The sequence below is a fragment of the Sciurus vulgaris genome (assembly GCF_902686455.1).
Source record: "Sciurus vulgaris genome assembly, chromosome: 12".
Taxonomy (NCBI): Eukaryota; Metazoa; Chordata; class Mammalia; order Rodentia; family Sciuridae; genus Sciurus; species Sciurus vulgaris.
This window is the reverse complement of record NC_136473.1, coordinates 58298762-58314781: the sequence shown is the minus strand read 5'-3', so window position 1 is coordinate 58314781 and position 16020 is coordinate 58298762. Positions and strand designations below refer to the sequence as shown.

Here is a 16020-nt window from a genome sequence, read left to right as displayed (position 1 = left end):
GCTTTGAATTTGCAATCCTCCTGCCTCAACCTTCCTGAGCCGCTGGGGTTATAAGCGTGTGCCACCACATCCTGCTTAGCCCAGTTATTTTCAGTAAGAAAGGTCAGCACGTGCCCCCTTTGCAGTAGTCTAGAAAATTTTAAATCTATTTTCATTCAGAAGGGTAACTCACAGTAAAAACTAATCAGCCAGGAAGACTTCTTTCCCCAACTAAACAAACTGAAAAGATCATTAAAAACATTTCTTCTTGTTCCTATCCAAATGATGAAATACTGTACTAATGCTTCAGAGTAACTGTATTAATGAAACATCAACAAGTTACAGATAAACATTTTAATTGATTAAATATATTACTTTCAAGATCTTTTTGAAATCGTACTTGTACTGTACTAATCAACAGCCAAAGGCAATAAAAAAGTTTAAAACCAAAAATGTTGACATGAATATGTGACAGAAGAACTGCTATGGTAAAGTAACATACACTGCTCCCAAGAACAATATTTTTAGAAGATACTTCATCTTAATATGTGCAAGACAAATTTGTAATCAAAGGCTGGAAGAAATATATATTAGTGCCTGCTTTTTAAAAGTTTATTTTACATTTTAAATACAGTATTCTTCTCATTAAAAAAAAAAAAAAAAGCCAGGAAGTGCCTAACTCCATGGTTTCTATACCTTATGTACATGAGAGCTGTGGGACAGCCTAACAAATGCTCTGGATGTAACAGTACGAACACTGGGACTCTTCTGAATCAAAACTGAAAAACAAATTAAGCACTGCTTAGGAGAAAATAATCCAATTTTTGAACAAACAAAAGAGAACAGAGTTAGATACATACAAAACTGGGTATTAAAAAACAAAGAAATGCAGCACACAAAAACCCAAACAGGCTGTATGTAGTGAACTGTATATACTGCAGCTAATCAATGGAATCCCTCCTGTAAGAAGTGATTTATGACCTGAAATTTAAAAAATCTAAGCTTTTCAGTAAGAACATATAATAACATTAAGTGTATATTGCCATCTTTGTCATTTTCTATCTAGTCCACCCACCTTTATGAAAACAAGAATCTCTACATTTATCACTTATACAAATTTGAAGCAATTAATCCATATTTGTTTTCAGTAAGAAAAACAAGGATGTGCCTCTTCTCATCAATAAAGACATAATAAAGATTAAAGTTTAAAATTTAAGCATGGGCATTTCCAATTCTAATAAGTAATTTCAAATTGGAATCATGTAGGGTTTGTGCCTTGGTAACAAATGAAAAGGAAATGGACTGTATCTGGCAGTGATTTCCATATTAGTGCAATGGTACTCCCCAAATGCTGAATAATATTTAAACAACTTTATAGATTTTAATTCAGTAGCCAATTTGAGTTTACAAAATCCCTAACTGTATGCTTTGGGCAGAGAACAGTTCTGAGATGCTCTATAAAGCCAAATCAAGAGAAAAATCAGTTTTGCTTTGAATACCAAATGAAAAGAAAAAGCCTGAGAGTTTGTGGAGACTCACCAAGAAAGATGTTTGAAGTGTTCTATGTATCCTGATAACTGAATTATCTATTGGGTTTGAATACTCTAAATTTATGATTAGTTCAGAAAGTAATTCTCTATAATATAACTCTGGAACTAATCAGCTTTTCCCAAAACAAAAACAATCTAGGTCATTCAGAATAAGATCTAATGGAAGCAATTTCTTTTTGAATTAAAACCTGTGAGGTTGTGAGTTTTTAAATTTTAAAGATGTGACCTTCAATGCCAGCTGCATCTGATGCAGACTATTAACATAAGCATTTCAAATTAAAGGGTACTGTTAAGTATGGGCTCCGTGAAAACACATGGAGTAGGCAGCAATGGACTAACCATCAGCCAGGTGGGGTCAACGTTGGGATGTTTTATTTTGAAGACGTTGAATATTTAACATGTAGCTCATGTAACTTCAGCATCCACTAGTGACTCTGCTGGTCAGCACCCAAGGGCTAGATGAGTCTGAGGAACCCCTTTTAACCCCAAAGTATTAATGCTAAAGAGCCTCAAGGAAATCCCTTATTCCCAGCAAGAGTTCACAAACTATCAGACCAAAATCAATAGGGTAAACAATGACTCCAAAGCTCCACAAAAGTCTAAAGAAATTCAATGCCATCTTCTGCCAACCCTAGACTTCAGACATTGTAACATCTTTATCTAGTATAATAGACTCTGTAGTAGACAGATTTTGACCTCCACAAAGAGTAGGAGTTATCAAACTTGAGGAGATAGACTCCTCTCCCTGGATACTGGTGGCTGCCAGCATACACTTCCTCATGACAGTCCCGCCGGTACACAGGCACAATTTCGTCCAGCAGAGGCTTATTGGCATTTTTTTTGGCTTTTTCTTCACAAGTGATGTTTTCTGTAAAAAGAATAGGTAGGGTCAAGTCAAAGAACAGATCCAAGAAAATCACCTTGGCATCAAGCAATTAAAATTCTATCCTTTCTTTGAGAAATTGCTTGTTAGGAATGTTCTTGAACCATTCTACAATTTATGTGCATGTGAGCATGTATTATTCATTCATTCACTCAAATGCAAGAGTACCTGCTATGTAAAAAGTGTTGAACCTGGAATGGCAACAGCAACCTGCATGCTATCCTTCTGTCTGTCTTACCACTGCTCTATTTCTGGGCCCCATTTTTACCCTTCCATATCCATTCAATTCTAAATTCTTCCCCAATAGAAGGAATCCTGCTCTTCCAAGTAAGACCAAAGAAAATGTTGCTCTAATTTCCTCCTTCCCCACAATATGAGTCCTCCCCACTTTAAGAACAGGAGAAAGGGCTGGGGATATGGCTCAGTTGGTAGAGTGCTTGCCTCACAAGCACAAGGCCCTGGGTTCAATCCTCAGTACTGCAAAAAAAAAAAAAAAAGAACAGGAGAAGGTAGTTTATGAGGACTACTGCTTTCTGTATGTCTTAAATTGGGTAAAATTTGTAAAAACCACAGTAAAAAGGTAGGCATTCAGAGATGCTCTTCAAATTAATATTTCTGGTAGGCTTACTAACCCTGAGATGATCCAAATGGCAAAAAATGAGTTTTGATCATAGGTTGCTTCAATGAAGTTTTTTGAACTGTAATGGCATGAGGTTAGGAACCCACAGAAATGAGAAAATTATGCCACCTTAAGTCTCAGTTGATCATTTTAGATATAAATGGCCTCAGAGAAAACAGATGAAGGGAAAATTCCTAATAGAAGATTTTTTATAAAGTCTTTCAAGGTTACAACATGGCAGAGTGAATTCCAGTGACATGAGCTAACTGAGTGATACTTGTCAATGGCCACCATCAGGAATTTAAAACAAGGGAAGTCTGAGAAACTTTCAGTCTAGAGAAAATAAGGAAATGAAACCCTAAAGTGGCCTCTTGGATTGGATCATGGAACTTTTAAGAACTAAGTAAATCTGGAAAAATATGGACTTCAAATAATAGTAATATATCAATATTGGAATATAAAATAAATATACCATAGTATAAAGAAAGATATTAACAACAGGGGAAACTGGAGGCAGAATACACAACTGGTAAATAGCTGCTCTTTGCACTGTTTTTGCAGATTTTCTATAAGTGTAAAACTATTCTAAAATAAAAAGCTTTACGAAAACTAGATGGAACTCATACAAAAGTAGGTCCAAATCAAATTTGCTTCACCACAGATATACCTACAATCAAACATCTTTCCTGAGCAAAGAAGAAATACAGAATTCAAAAAATGTACACTATTGACTTATAAGGAGATTCAGGCAACAGATGAGTCCACTGATTCAAGATCCAATTTTGTTCAAGTTCTGCAAAACTAAAGATTACTGGGATAGATGAACAATGCACCTTTCATCAGTTTAAACAAAGCCTTGGGACCTAGAAACAATAAAGAAAAAAGAGAACTGCCCATAGGATGCTTCTTCATAGAAAACAAATTATCTACCTTTAAGACCTAGAGAAAACTTAAACCAACCTACCACCAAACAAAAACTGGGCTCAGTTTCTATTGAAATCAAGTCAAAAGAACTCCTTATAAAATGTACATTATGAACAAGACACAGTGCAGCCTAAGATATATGTACAAATGCAATTCATGAGCTAAATCTTTAAATGAGGAAGTTATGCCCACTCCTAGTGAACAAATCTTGGAAGCAATAAACTCTCCCTATTGTTCTTGTTAATACAGAGGTTCTGATGGGTTAGTATTTGCTGCAAATTTTTCTATGATTAGGAAAGGCACAAAGGTAGTAAATGTCATCTCCCCTGGGAGGGACGAACATTAAAGCTAAGGCTGAGGACATCAAAGTCCTCATCTCAGTCATTTTTACCAGTGCACTTCCTAATATCAGTAACCTGCAAACTGCCATCAGCTGAAGGCCTCAGCTTAAGAAGTCACCTCTTTTTAGAAGCTCTCTACAGGCAGGACAGGAGAAACGCATTACTTCAACTTCTTAACAGAGCCTCCCCACCTCCCCCAGGGATGGGAATTGAACCCAGGTCCTCACACATACAAATCATGAGTTCTACCATTAAGCCACACACCCTCCTTCTCACCTTTTTTTTTGGGCCAGTCGGCAGTATTTACAGGCAACGTTTTACCTTGCTAGTGGTACTTAGGAATAAAGATTGGTGAAAACAAAATGCCATGTAAGACAAAGTGGCACATGAGTTCACATTTATCAGCCCAAATATGGACCTGTGATGTAATAAAGGATTTTAAATCTGCTTCTGGGGTGAAAGTAAATCTGCAAGATAAACTGTGATATCTGGGACACTCTGATGGTACATACATATAGATAATGGTACAGAATAAAAATTGTCTTTGGAGCTGAAAAACTGATTAGTATTAAATATTAACCGTGAAACTTAATTTCAAGAAATGCTATGGCATACCTGCTGTGTTTTTCATGACCTGTTACATGACCTCAGGGACTCCAGAGTGTGGCATGGTGTGGTAGTATAATTACACATGACTGATTAAAGATGATTAAAGATGCCTGAACTTTATGCCCACTCCATGTACTTCCAGGAAATATCTTCAAATTTATCCCAATATAATCCCTATGAAACATTACCATCTCTTATTCAAGAGCAAGCACTCTGTTTACAAGTCACCTGAAGGTCAGTTAGTCATGGAGAACTGAGACATGATGCTTTTCCACCCTTCAGATCACTCCCAATCAAATCAGCAAATAAGCTCTTACTAGGTATGTATCCTCAAGCTCAAACTTTTCTTTTTTGTGTGTAGTATCAGGGATTGAACTGGGAGGCTAGCCACTGAACCATATCCCCAGCCCTTTTAAAAAATGATTTATTTTGAGACAGGGTCTCACTAACTTGCTTAGAGCCTTGCTAAATTGCTGAGGCTGGATTTGAACACATGATCCTCCTACCATAGCCTCCCAAGTACCAGGATTACAGGCATGCAACACCGTACCCAGTTCAAGCCCAAACTTTTCTAGGTAACAAAATTAAGGAGTCCATCTTCTCAAAAAAGCAATACACTGTATAACCTGCTTACCCAAGGTAAGTTAGACAGCCCTTAAAAACACCTGATTTTTGTCTACTTACTCATATAGTTATACTCTAGTAAATTAGTGGTTTCCAAAGGGAAGAACAATTGAAAAAAAAATTTTTTTTTTTTAAGGTGGGATGTTCTGGTGAATTTCTATATTCTCATTAAAAATTTTTAGAAAAAATGACCTAAAAATCTATTAACAGAAACATAAATTTTTACTTGCCCCTTTAAAATTTTTCAAATTGGGGGTTGGTGGTGTATACCTGTAGCCCCAGCTACTTAGGAAATGGAAGCAGGTAGATCACCTGAGTCCAGGAGTTTAAGGTCAGCCTGGGCAACACAGCGAGACCACCAAATAAATAAATTTTAACAATGTTCAAAGTTATCTCACACCTTTAACTTTTCAACACACAAGGCTGGAAGTAAAATAGTATCCAAAAGGAGTAAAATAGCTAACTGCCAAACAGACTTTCCTGGCATTTAGAAAAATTTACATTCAGACCCTGATCCTCTCACAGCTTCTTCAAGGTTCCACTAATGATGAGGATGTTTTCTGACCATGAAGTGTTAATCATGAAGCATAAGGCTGACTGATATATAGGAATGATGTACCATTTTAGCCAACAAACAAATAGCAGCTACTGAATATGAACCAATGGCTCTACCTTCCTCCTCCTCCTCATCATCGCTGGACTCGCTGACGTGCACGCTGACAGCAGTGTTTGGAGAGTCTGTCCATTCAAAATACACCCCAAACCCAATGTCATAATTGTCTGTAGCAAATTCCCAAAAGAGATATGATCCTTCTTCATGGGTAGGAACTCGAACAGTGACAACTTCTCCTCGGCCCACTGTAATCACAGAATCCGCATCCTGCCGAATCTTCTCTTTAAAGTCTTTGATCTGGGGTCGGGTCCACATGGATGGAGCTGCTATTACTGGAAGAGATTCTAAAGGCAACAGGAATTACAAAAGCTAAAGAGAAAAAGCCTTCACCTTGCAGGCAGCACTATCTGCATAGGGTCACCTGCCCAAGTAACTCAGGCAACTAGTGCAGTACCACATAGCTTAAACTAAAAGCAGAGGGGAATATAAAACACTCTCTCTTTTTTAAAAAATATGTATTGTTTTAGTTGTAGATGGACACAATACCTTTATTTATGTGGTGCTGAGGACTGAACCCAGTGCCTCACACAAGCTAGGCAAGTGCTCTACCACTGACCCACAGCCCCGTCCATAAAAGCCTCTTCATGGAAATCTCTCCCCAGGTTACTTACTACATTCATTTAATAAGGTCGCAAATACTCAAGAGGTCAACATACTACTTCAAATAACAAATGGAATCCATAATCTTGGATGTGATTTTTTTCAACCCTCGATTACACAGGAGGATTTAAGAATAACTTTTGGAAACTCCTTAACTGAACCTAGGGGGAAAATATAGCAAGAGAGATCTGGAACTCAGAATAAATTATTCTTTTGGATGTGAACAAAGAAAATTGGGCTTTGACTTCAGTAATCGCTTGAAAAAGCCTTGACCTGTCCCAAAGTTGTAGAGGCTTTTTTGAAGGAATTCAAAGGAACAGAAAATTGTGGACAAAAGTAGAACCAATGGAAATTAAGAAAAGGAGCAAAGTCTTGTTATTGAAAAGTGTGTATGTGCACTGGATCACTCAGCAGGTTTTCCAGAGTTAGTCACTGGCATAAACTCTTAAGAAAAAAAAAAAGTGGGGGGAGGGTAAACCAAGCATCTCAAGGTTTCTAAAGTTTCTTAGGAACCACACAGCCATCCCTGATCACTGTCACTGAAACTTAACTCTTATCCTTGCTTCAGATCTGTGGGTCAATTGTCCCTTCCTCAGGAAAGCCTCTGGTGACCTCTTTGAGGTCATAAAGAACACTATAATGTGCCTCTTTCTCCATCATATCACTTATCACAGCTATGATTTACATTTTATGTATGTTATTTTGTCTTACCACCCTTTTCCTAGCACTCAAAGAACCTTCGATCAATTGCTGAATGAATAAGCTATCTCTGGACAGCTAATAATAGTTTTCAAAATGCTGTCTGGGCAACATGGTACTTTATTCTCAAAAAAATGTAATATATAGTAGCAAGTCTCCAAATGGCCCTCAGTGATCCTGGCCTCTGATTTTTCATGCACTTTCAAGGTCTTCACCCATAATACACAGTAGGGTTGGCAAGTGTAAACAACAAAATATGGTCACAGTACTGACACACTGCTTTCCCAAGTCAGGGAATAAAAGACACTGCCACTTTTGCCTTATTCTCTTTTGGATAATGTACTTTGGGGGAAGCCAGCCATTGTGCTAAGGACACTCAAGCAGTTTTATAAGAGGCTTCCTATGGCAAGAAACAGACCTCCTGCCAACAGCTAGCACCAACTTGCCAGCCATGTGTGAGATGCACTTTTGAAGCCGATTCTCTGGTCCTAGGCAATCCTTCACAATATGACAGCCCCAGTCAACATCTTGACTACAACCTCTTCACAGACCTAGTGCCAGAACTATTCAGTTGTAATTGCTCCTGAATTCCTGACCCACAGAAACTATGCAAAATAAGAAATGTTTATTGTTACTTTTCTTCTTTTAGTATTGGGGATTGAACCCAAGGGTGTTTGACCACTGAGCCATATCCTCAGTTCTTTTTATTTTTTTTTAAATTGAGATAGGGTCTCCCTTATTTGCTTAGGGTCTCACTAAGCTGCCTCAAACTTGTGATCTTCTTGCCTCAGCCTCCTCAGCTACTGGGACTGCAGGCATGTGCCACAAAGGCTGGCTGTTTATTGTTATTTTAAACTGCTAATTCTGCAGTGCAATGTGTTACAGAGCATTAAATAATTGATACATATAGACACAAAAAGTATCTTGTCTTTAACTGTCTAAAACATCTGATTTGCTCTTTTACACCAAACTCACAAGAATGAAATGAAAAACTGCTCCACTCTCACAAATATGTAATTGCTCTCAAAAGCTTGTTAGCCTGTCTTCCTTATTTTTCCTTTTCATGGGATCTGAATTAGGACATCTGAATTAGGACACCTGGGTGGTTGAATGCGTACGTGGAACCATACCTTTTGGTCCATTCTCCAAGGCTTCTTCTGCAGCTTCTGTCTGACGTTCTTTTTCAGAGTTGTCAGTGTGAGTTTTGGCCTGTCCATTAACTGACATCATATCACTTGGGACAGTTGCATTCACTTTTGATGAAGTAGGTGAAGAAGCCCCAGCCACTACTTCCTGTTGTTTCTGTAATGCTGCCTATGAATTAAGAGAAAGTGAAGACACACTGACCAGGAAGGCTAATAAATGGAACATTTGCCCTGGGGTACATTCTGACTCCATGCATGTGCTCTGCCAAAGCATTCTACTCCAAGAAATAACCAATAAACTTTTATCGGTTTTTGTCCTATTTTAATAGTATAATACCAACTGACAGCTTAAAATGATGAAAATTAACATGGACAAAACACTGTAACTAAGGATCACATTTCCTGATTTGAGCATCATTAGAAAAATTAACAAGCAAAAATTAAAATAGATAGAAACAATCAACCCAAAATAATACTATTAAAGACAAAAATTGAAAACAGTAACTTTTTTTTGTTTTTGTGGTATTGGGAATTGAATACAGGGGTGCTCTACCATTGAACTACACCTCCCAGCCCTCATTATTTTTCTTGAGACAGTCTTGCTAAGTTGCTCAGGCTGGCCTTAAACTTGAGATCCTCTTGCCTCAGTCTCCAGAGTTGATGAGATCACAGGTCTGTGCTACTATGCCCAGCTCAGTAATGTTTTCTCAAAACTGATTAAAAAAAAAAAAAAAAAAAATCTCTTCATAAAATTCTATTACATAAAATTTGGATTAGGAAAATTATACTTTATAGAAACTAATGCTCACAGGAGAAAATTCACAAAGATAGAAAGATTATAATCACAATTAAATTTGTGTATGAACATATGTATGCAGTGGTGAGGAATGAACCCAGGACCTCATGCACACTAAGCTGGTGCTTTACCACTGAGCTACATCCCCAGGACATCCTTAAATTTAAAACTGTTAGTCATGTTGTAAAAATTATATTTTTCTAAGAATTAAATAGGTTTATAGATGGAAGTTTGAAGTAAAAGTAATTTCTCACTGGAGTTGTGGCTCAGTGGTAGAGCATTTGCCTGGCATGTGTGAAGCACTGGGTTCAATTCTCAGCACCATATATAAATAAATAAAGATCCATCGACAACTAAAATATATATATATATTTTTTTTTTCCAAATATATATATTTTTTCCTCAATGAAATTTTGAGTTTTCATAATTAGGATTAAAATGTATAAAATATGAAATGAAAATAGGAGAATAAAAATAACTTTTGCCCAAAGGACAACTAAGGGATATTTCTCTTCTAAATCAGGATGCACTAGTATTACTTGGGAGACTGAGACAAGAAGATGACAAGTCTGAGGCCAGTCTGGGAAACACAGCAAGATCCTGTCCCAAAATGAAAAATAAAAAGGGCTAGGGATGTAGCTTAGTAGTAGAGCACTTGCCTAGCACATGTGAGACCAGGGGTTCAGTCCCCAATATCACAACAAATAAAAATAAAATAATAGTTCTACTGAAATAGCTATGTAATTACCTAACAACTTTTGGGGGAACTTTAAACTGAATTAGAACAAACACAGAAAAGTACAAAGATCATAAATTATACAGCTTCATCTTCATAAATCAAACATATTCATGCAACCAACATCCAGATAAAGACATTACTTGCATCTTAGAAACCTTCTTGGTACTCCCTTTCCAGATACCTTTTCCAAAGTCCAACAACTATTTCAACTTACATTTAGATTTGCTTTGCCTATTTTTAAATTGACAGTATATGTTCTTTTTATGTCTTTCACTCAACATTACTTCTGTAATGTTCACCTACAAAGTCATAAATACTTGTAAATTGTGGTTTACATTGCTTTAGGATAGTTCACTGTGAAAATATACAATTTATTTACCCATCCTCCCGCTGATGAGCATTTGGGCATGTAAGTACTTTTCAAACTAAAACACTAAGTCACAAGAAAGCTTATTATGTTCACTGCAGTTAAAAAAATGTACGTATACACAAACATATATATACACACGTGTGTGTGTGTATGAGAGAACTTTATAATGCCATGGCTTAGGGATAACTTATTTATTTTATACACATTTTATATAGTATATCATTTATAAGTCAATTTAGTAGAGGGATAGCCACACCTATCTCTGCTGCCAGCACAGGCAGGCTAGTAATACATTCAAGATTTTAATTTAAAGTACCTCTTCCCAAGACTGGCTTCTTTTTTTTTTTTTTTTTTTTTTTTTTTTTTTTTTTTGCGGTGCTGGGGATCGAACTCAGGGCCTTGTGCTTGCGAGGCAAGCACTCTACCAGCTGAGCTATCTCCCCAGCAAGACTGGATTCTTAATAATCTCCACGTTTGTCTTTTAGAAAGAGTACCAGCTTCCAGAAAAAGTACATACAACCAAAACAAGTCAGTATGCTCAAAACAGTGACTGCTCAAAACTTTTTTTTTTTTCACTTATGATCACTAGGTCCTGTGTAAATAGTCCCTTTCCACTAAGCTTTCTGACAGAATGAACAAACCCCATTCTCTGAGATCTCACTATCCATTAATATGCATCTATTACATACAACAGACTGCAATTATTTATTTATGACTCTTTTATTTACTTTCAGAAGTTTAAAAAAAACATAGAAAGATAAAGGAAAAATACAGCAAATCACCCATCCATGTACCCATACTCAAAAGTTAACAAGTGTTCCCATTCTGTCATTTTGCTTGATGTTTATATAAAAATTAAATACTTTATATGGGCAAAGTTCCCTTTGTTCCTTCCCCTCATGCAAAATTTATTGGCAGGCTGGATGAAGTGGTGAATGGCTCTTATCAAGAAACCTGGGAGGCTGAGGCAGAAGGATCTCAAGTCCAAGGTCAGTCTGGACAACTTATTAAGACTTACATCTTGTCTCAAAATAAAAAAACGTATCTATCATACTTGTTCCCGGAGGCAACCAATCAATTTGATAAATTGAGTGTGATCACTCTACTCCCAATTGTGACTTTCTAATTCTGTTTCAAAGACTACCCTTGAATTTGCCTACACTGAATTTCTCTTCATGGACAGCAACCTATAAAGAGTACAGTGTGTATGAGCTATCCTATTAAAAAATTATCTCAATGCCCATCCAAGAAACAGAAAAAGGAAAGCAATATAATAAAGCAGAAACAGGCTGAAGGGAAAAAGAAAAGAATTCCTCAAAAACACTGTTTATTATCTTGAACTCTGGTTTAGTATCCTTTTCCTCCTCTTGTGGATTATGCAAAACCCAAAGAATTTTTTAAATCCTCACTAATGCCAAAGATGGTGGGGGTGGAGGTTAGAAAACATACATCTTCAAGGAATTTAAAAAGAGCCTGTCAAAAACAACAAAGATTATCTCATGTAATAAGAAATGCTGAGTACTTATAATGTAATACTTTTCTTCATTCAGTTTTTTTGACAGGTGATAAAGAACTTTATAAGTGAAAATTAAATAAATTAAACTTAACAGTTAAGTTTAAGGAAACATTTTATGCTTCCACAAATGAAAAAGAATCACCATCTTCCATGCATACAAAATAACTATTCTCTCATTTTCTTCCTCTGATAGTCCTGTGAGGTTAGCAGGACAGGAACCTTGATTCTGTATTCTATTTTTATAAACTAGGAGAAAAGGAAGAAAATCAGATCAATAATAACATGTCTGAGAACAAGATAAAGACAAAGCCAGTATAAAAATCCAATTGTGATCACACCCCCTAGACCCAAGTCCTTTTACCTAAACCAATTCCTTCATGTTGAAACAAAACACTTAGCGGGTAGGGAGTTGGAGGAAGTATATGAATGTGTTGTCATGAGCACTGCCATGAATTTGATGTAGCTCTGCAGATCCAGCCTATGTCCCTAGGGGAAATCCTCCCTCTGGACACTTCTGGCCTCTGGTAGTGCTCTTCCTGAAGGATGTCCTTGAATTAAACCAAGGTCCTCATGGTTTCAGGAGAACTACAAGGGTCTACACCAGACTCATTTTAATAACACTTGGCCCATACAACTCCCAAATACCCTTATGACGATATAATAGTGGTCTCATCATTTGTTGCTTCAAATCATCTATTTTCTCTCACAATTGCCAGTACAATGCTGAAGTCTGTTAAAAGATCATCTGAAAGTTATGTTATACCTTAGAGGCTAACTAATGCAAAAAAAATTCATTGGTATCTGCTAAAAAATAACTTTTTGGTTCCAATGAAATCAAACACCTTCTCTAAGGCTGAATTCTGGGTTGTCTATCATACCTGTTGCTGTGCAAGCTGGACTTGATACAATTGCTGCATATACTGCTGATAGTGCTGCTCCTGCAACTGGCGGATGAGAATTTGCTGTTGTTCGTAGTTCCCTGGATACTGTTGGGCTGCATACTGCTGGAACTGCACGGCAGTCTGGGAGTTTAAAGCTGCCATTATCTGCTGCCTAAAAACATTAAAAAATATACACTAGTCTGACTACAGGAGATTTTGTTCATGACAAAATAAAAATGCCCTTATTATTTTTATAGTTTGTAAGTCTTTAAAAGTGACTAAGCTAGTATTATATATCAATCACCAAATATCCCAGCCCTAGAAGAAAGATTTAAGGAAATAAATCTGGCCTCTCATTTTTTATTTTAAGGTTTTTCAAGGCAAATTTGGGATGAAGAATAATAAGTACATCATCATCATCACCATCACAATAATTATACTAACATTTATTGTACCCTTACTGTGTGCCATGTACTGTTCAAAGCACTTAGATGTACTAATACATTTAGTACACAACAACCCTAGGAGATTGTTCAATAACTTGACTGAGATTCTACTGCAGGTAGATGACAGAGCCAGGATTCAAATCCAGACAGTCTGGCTCCAAAGGTTATACTAATTCACCATGATGCTGTAATTGGATGGACTACCATTTAGGCAGAGATGTTGGCTATGGCTTCTCTACCTAAAAACAACAAACAGTAAAATAGAGGCAAAAGAATAGTCAAAAGATATTATTTACCCCTTACAAGGATAAATAAAAAAAAATCTGAGGGTCTGCAGCATTTAACTGAAAGCTGCCTTTATTAAAGGGGAAACCAATTTCTTTAAACTCTTTCATTCTATTTTCTTTCATAGAGAAACCACATGCTTTATAATTGGGTTTTGTGATCACTTAACGAATATCTCAAAGCTATCTATTAAGAAGTAGATAAACAGATAACCAAGTAAAATCTCATAGAATCCTAATAAAACATAACACTGGTCAACCTAGGGCACTCCACCCCAAGAAAGAATAGCATTTAGTCTCTCTCCAAAGTAGAAAGAGGGCCTGGATCAGTCTGAGGCTAGCACTTTAGTCTTTTTCTGAGAAACTACCTGGAAATAATAGGGAGAAAGCAACAAATCCTTAGGTTATCTGGTTCAACTTATCCACCATGCCACCCCTGGAACCTCAGGACTTCTCCCAGTGTTTAACATGTGCTAATCACTTCCTCCTTATATCTACATCTCCCTTTTGAAGAATTAGTTCCTTCTGAGATAACTGCTCTCAAAACTCCTACTGAATAAGACATAGTTTCAGCCACCAAGTCCTGTAATATGAACTAGGGATGGACACCAGATATATACACTGGGTCAACTATTCTCTGTTCTCAGAATTTTTACTGAGTCTCACAGATTCCAGCCAGTCTTTGTTAGACACAGGGAAAAATCAATCACAAAAAATCCAAGTTGAGATAGCCTTGCATATGCGAAAGCAGAGCGACACTTTGCATGTATCAGGAAGAATGAAACAGAAACATAAGCTGAGAAGATGACAAGAGGTCATATGGACCCAGAGACAGAACAACCAAAGCAACCTCAGTTCCTGCTTTAGTCTCTGGGTTTTGCAAGCTAATAACAAATCCTTCCAATATATTCTCTGACAACAGATCACTGGTAAAAATGAAAAACAGCTTGTATTAGTCTATCTCCCAGTCACACAACTGCAGAATTATTCTAAGACACACAATGGTAAAAACTTAGATAGTGTAACAGTATGGTAGCCCATTTTTCATTTTTAAATATAAGTCATACAACAAGCTTACTTTTGCTGCTCTAACCGAAGTCTTTCTTCTTCTATTCGCCTCCTCTCTTCTTCCTCTCGTCTAAGCCTTTCCTCCTCTTCTCGCCTACGTTTTTCTTCTTCTTTTTGCAGACGTTCTCTTTCTTCCTCTTCACGTCGCCTTCGTTCCTCCTCCTCCTTCCTAAAAGACCAGAGAGAATGAAACCTTCCTAAAAGACCAGAGAGAATGAAAAGACCAGAGAGAATGAAGTGACTTAAAAATCACTGAAATTTAAGCTCCCAGTAAAAACTGACACAACCTACCTATCTACCCATTCATCCATTCTTCATTTCTTTTGGCAGTGGGAACTGAACCCAGAGGTGCTCTGAGTTATTTCCCCAGCCCTTTTTATTTTGATACAGGTCCTGCCTAACCCGGCATCAAACCTGATATCCTCCTGCCTCAATCTCCCAAGTCACTGGGATTACAGCCATGTACCACAAAGCCCAGTGAAACAACCTTTTTAGAGAATGATGCAACAATCTCATCAAAATATGAACCACATACACTTCACTGGTAGAAACTTACATTATGAAGTGAATCTGACAATATACAAGATCACATCAAGAATAATTATTGCTGCCAGGTATGGTGGCACATGTCTATTATTCTAGAGACTCAGGAAAATCTTAACAACTTAGCAAGACCCTGTACCAAAATTAAAAACTTAGAAAGGGATTGGGGGGTTAGAGAAAGGAGTCCATCGATAAGGTACTACTTAAGTTATTATGACATATCTGTACCCTAAAGGATGGATCCCCTTTAACATATACTAATAGTACTAGCAGCTTTCCCTTCATAATTCTTTGTGTGTGTGTGTGTTTGTTTAGTTGTAGATGGACACAATAACTTTATTTTTATGTGGTGCTGAGGATTGAACCCAGTTCCTCACATGTGCTAACGAGTGTTCTACCACTGAGCCACAACCATGGACCCTCCCTTCATAATTCTTGCGCAATTGTAATTAAGTTTGTGTGATAAATTTAGCAATATAACTGATTTACCCACTAAAATATATGTTCCACATGGCTGGGGATGTAGCCCAGTGGAGTGCTTGCCTAGCATGCACAAGGCCCCGAGTTTAGCCTCCAGTACAAAAAAGTATGTTCCATAAGGACACAGACTACCTATCTCATACCACTACATCCTCGGGGCTAAGCAGTGCTGGAAAACACTCAACAAATGCATATATAGCATGTGTGAGGGCCTGGGTTTAATCCCCAGCACTACAAAAAATAAACATGTA

General features: G+C 37.1%; 1 protein-coding gene across 3 annotated transcripts in view; it reads right to left on the bottom strand.

Annotated features, from left to right (window-relative positions):
• Positions 1 to 318: 318 nt before the first annotated feature.
• Positions 319 to 16020, bottom strand: part of ACBD3 (acyl-CoA binding domain containing 3) — a 42300-nt gene continuing 26598 nt past the window's right edge. For 2 of the 3 annotated variants that reach the window (XM_079106690.1, XM_079106691.1), the window contains exons 4-8: positions 14757 to 14915; positions 12946 to 13120; positions 8632 to 8815; positions 6202 to 6486; positions 319 to 2397 (exon numbers count right to left, since the gene is read on the bottom strand). In XM_079106690.1, the coding sequence (XP_078962816.1) occupies positions 2186 to 2397; positions 6202 to 6486; positions 8632 to 8815; positions 12946 to 13120; positions 14757 to 14915 (1015 nt within the window). In that variant the 3' untranslated portion in view covers positions 319 to 2185. The remainder of the gene's footprint in view (positions 2398 to 6201; positions 6487 to 8631; positions 8816 to 12945; positions 13121 to 14756; positions 14916 to 16020) is intronic. The other variant, XM_079106692.1, reaches the window with a different exon arrangement.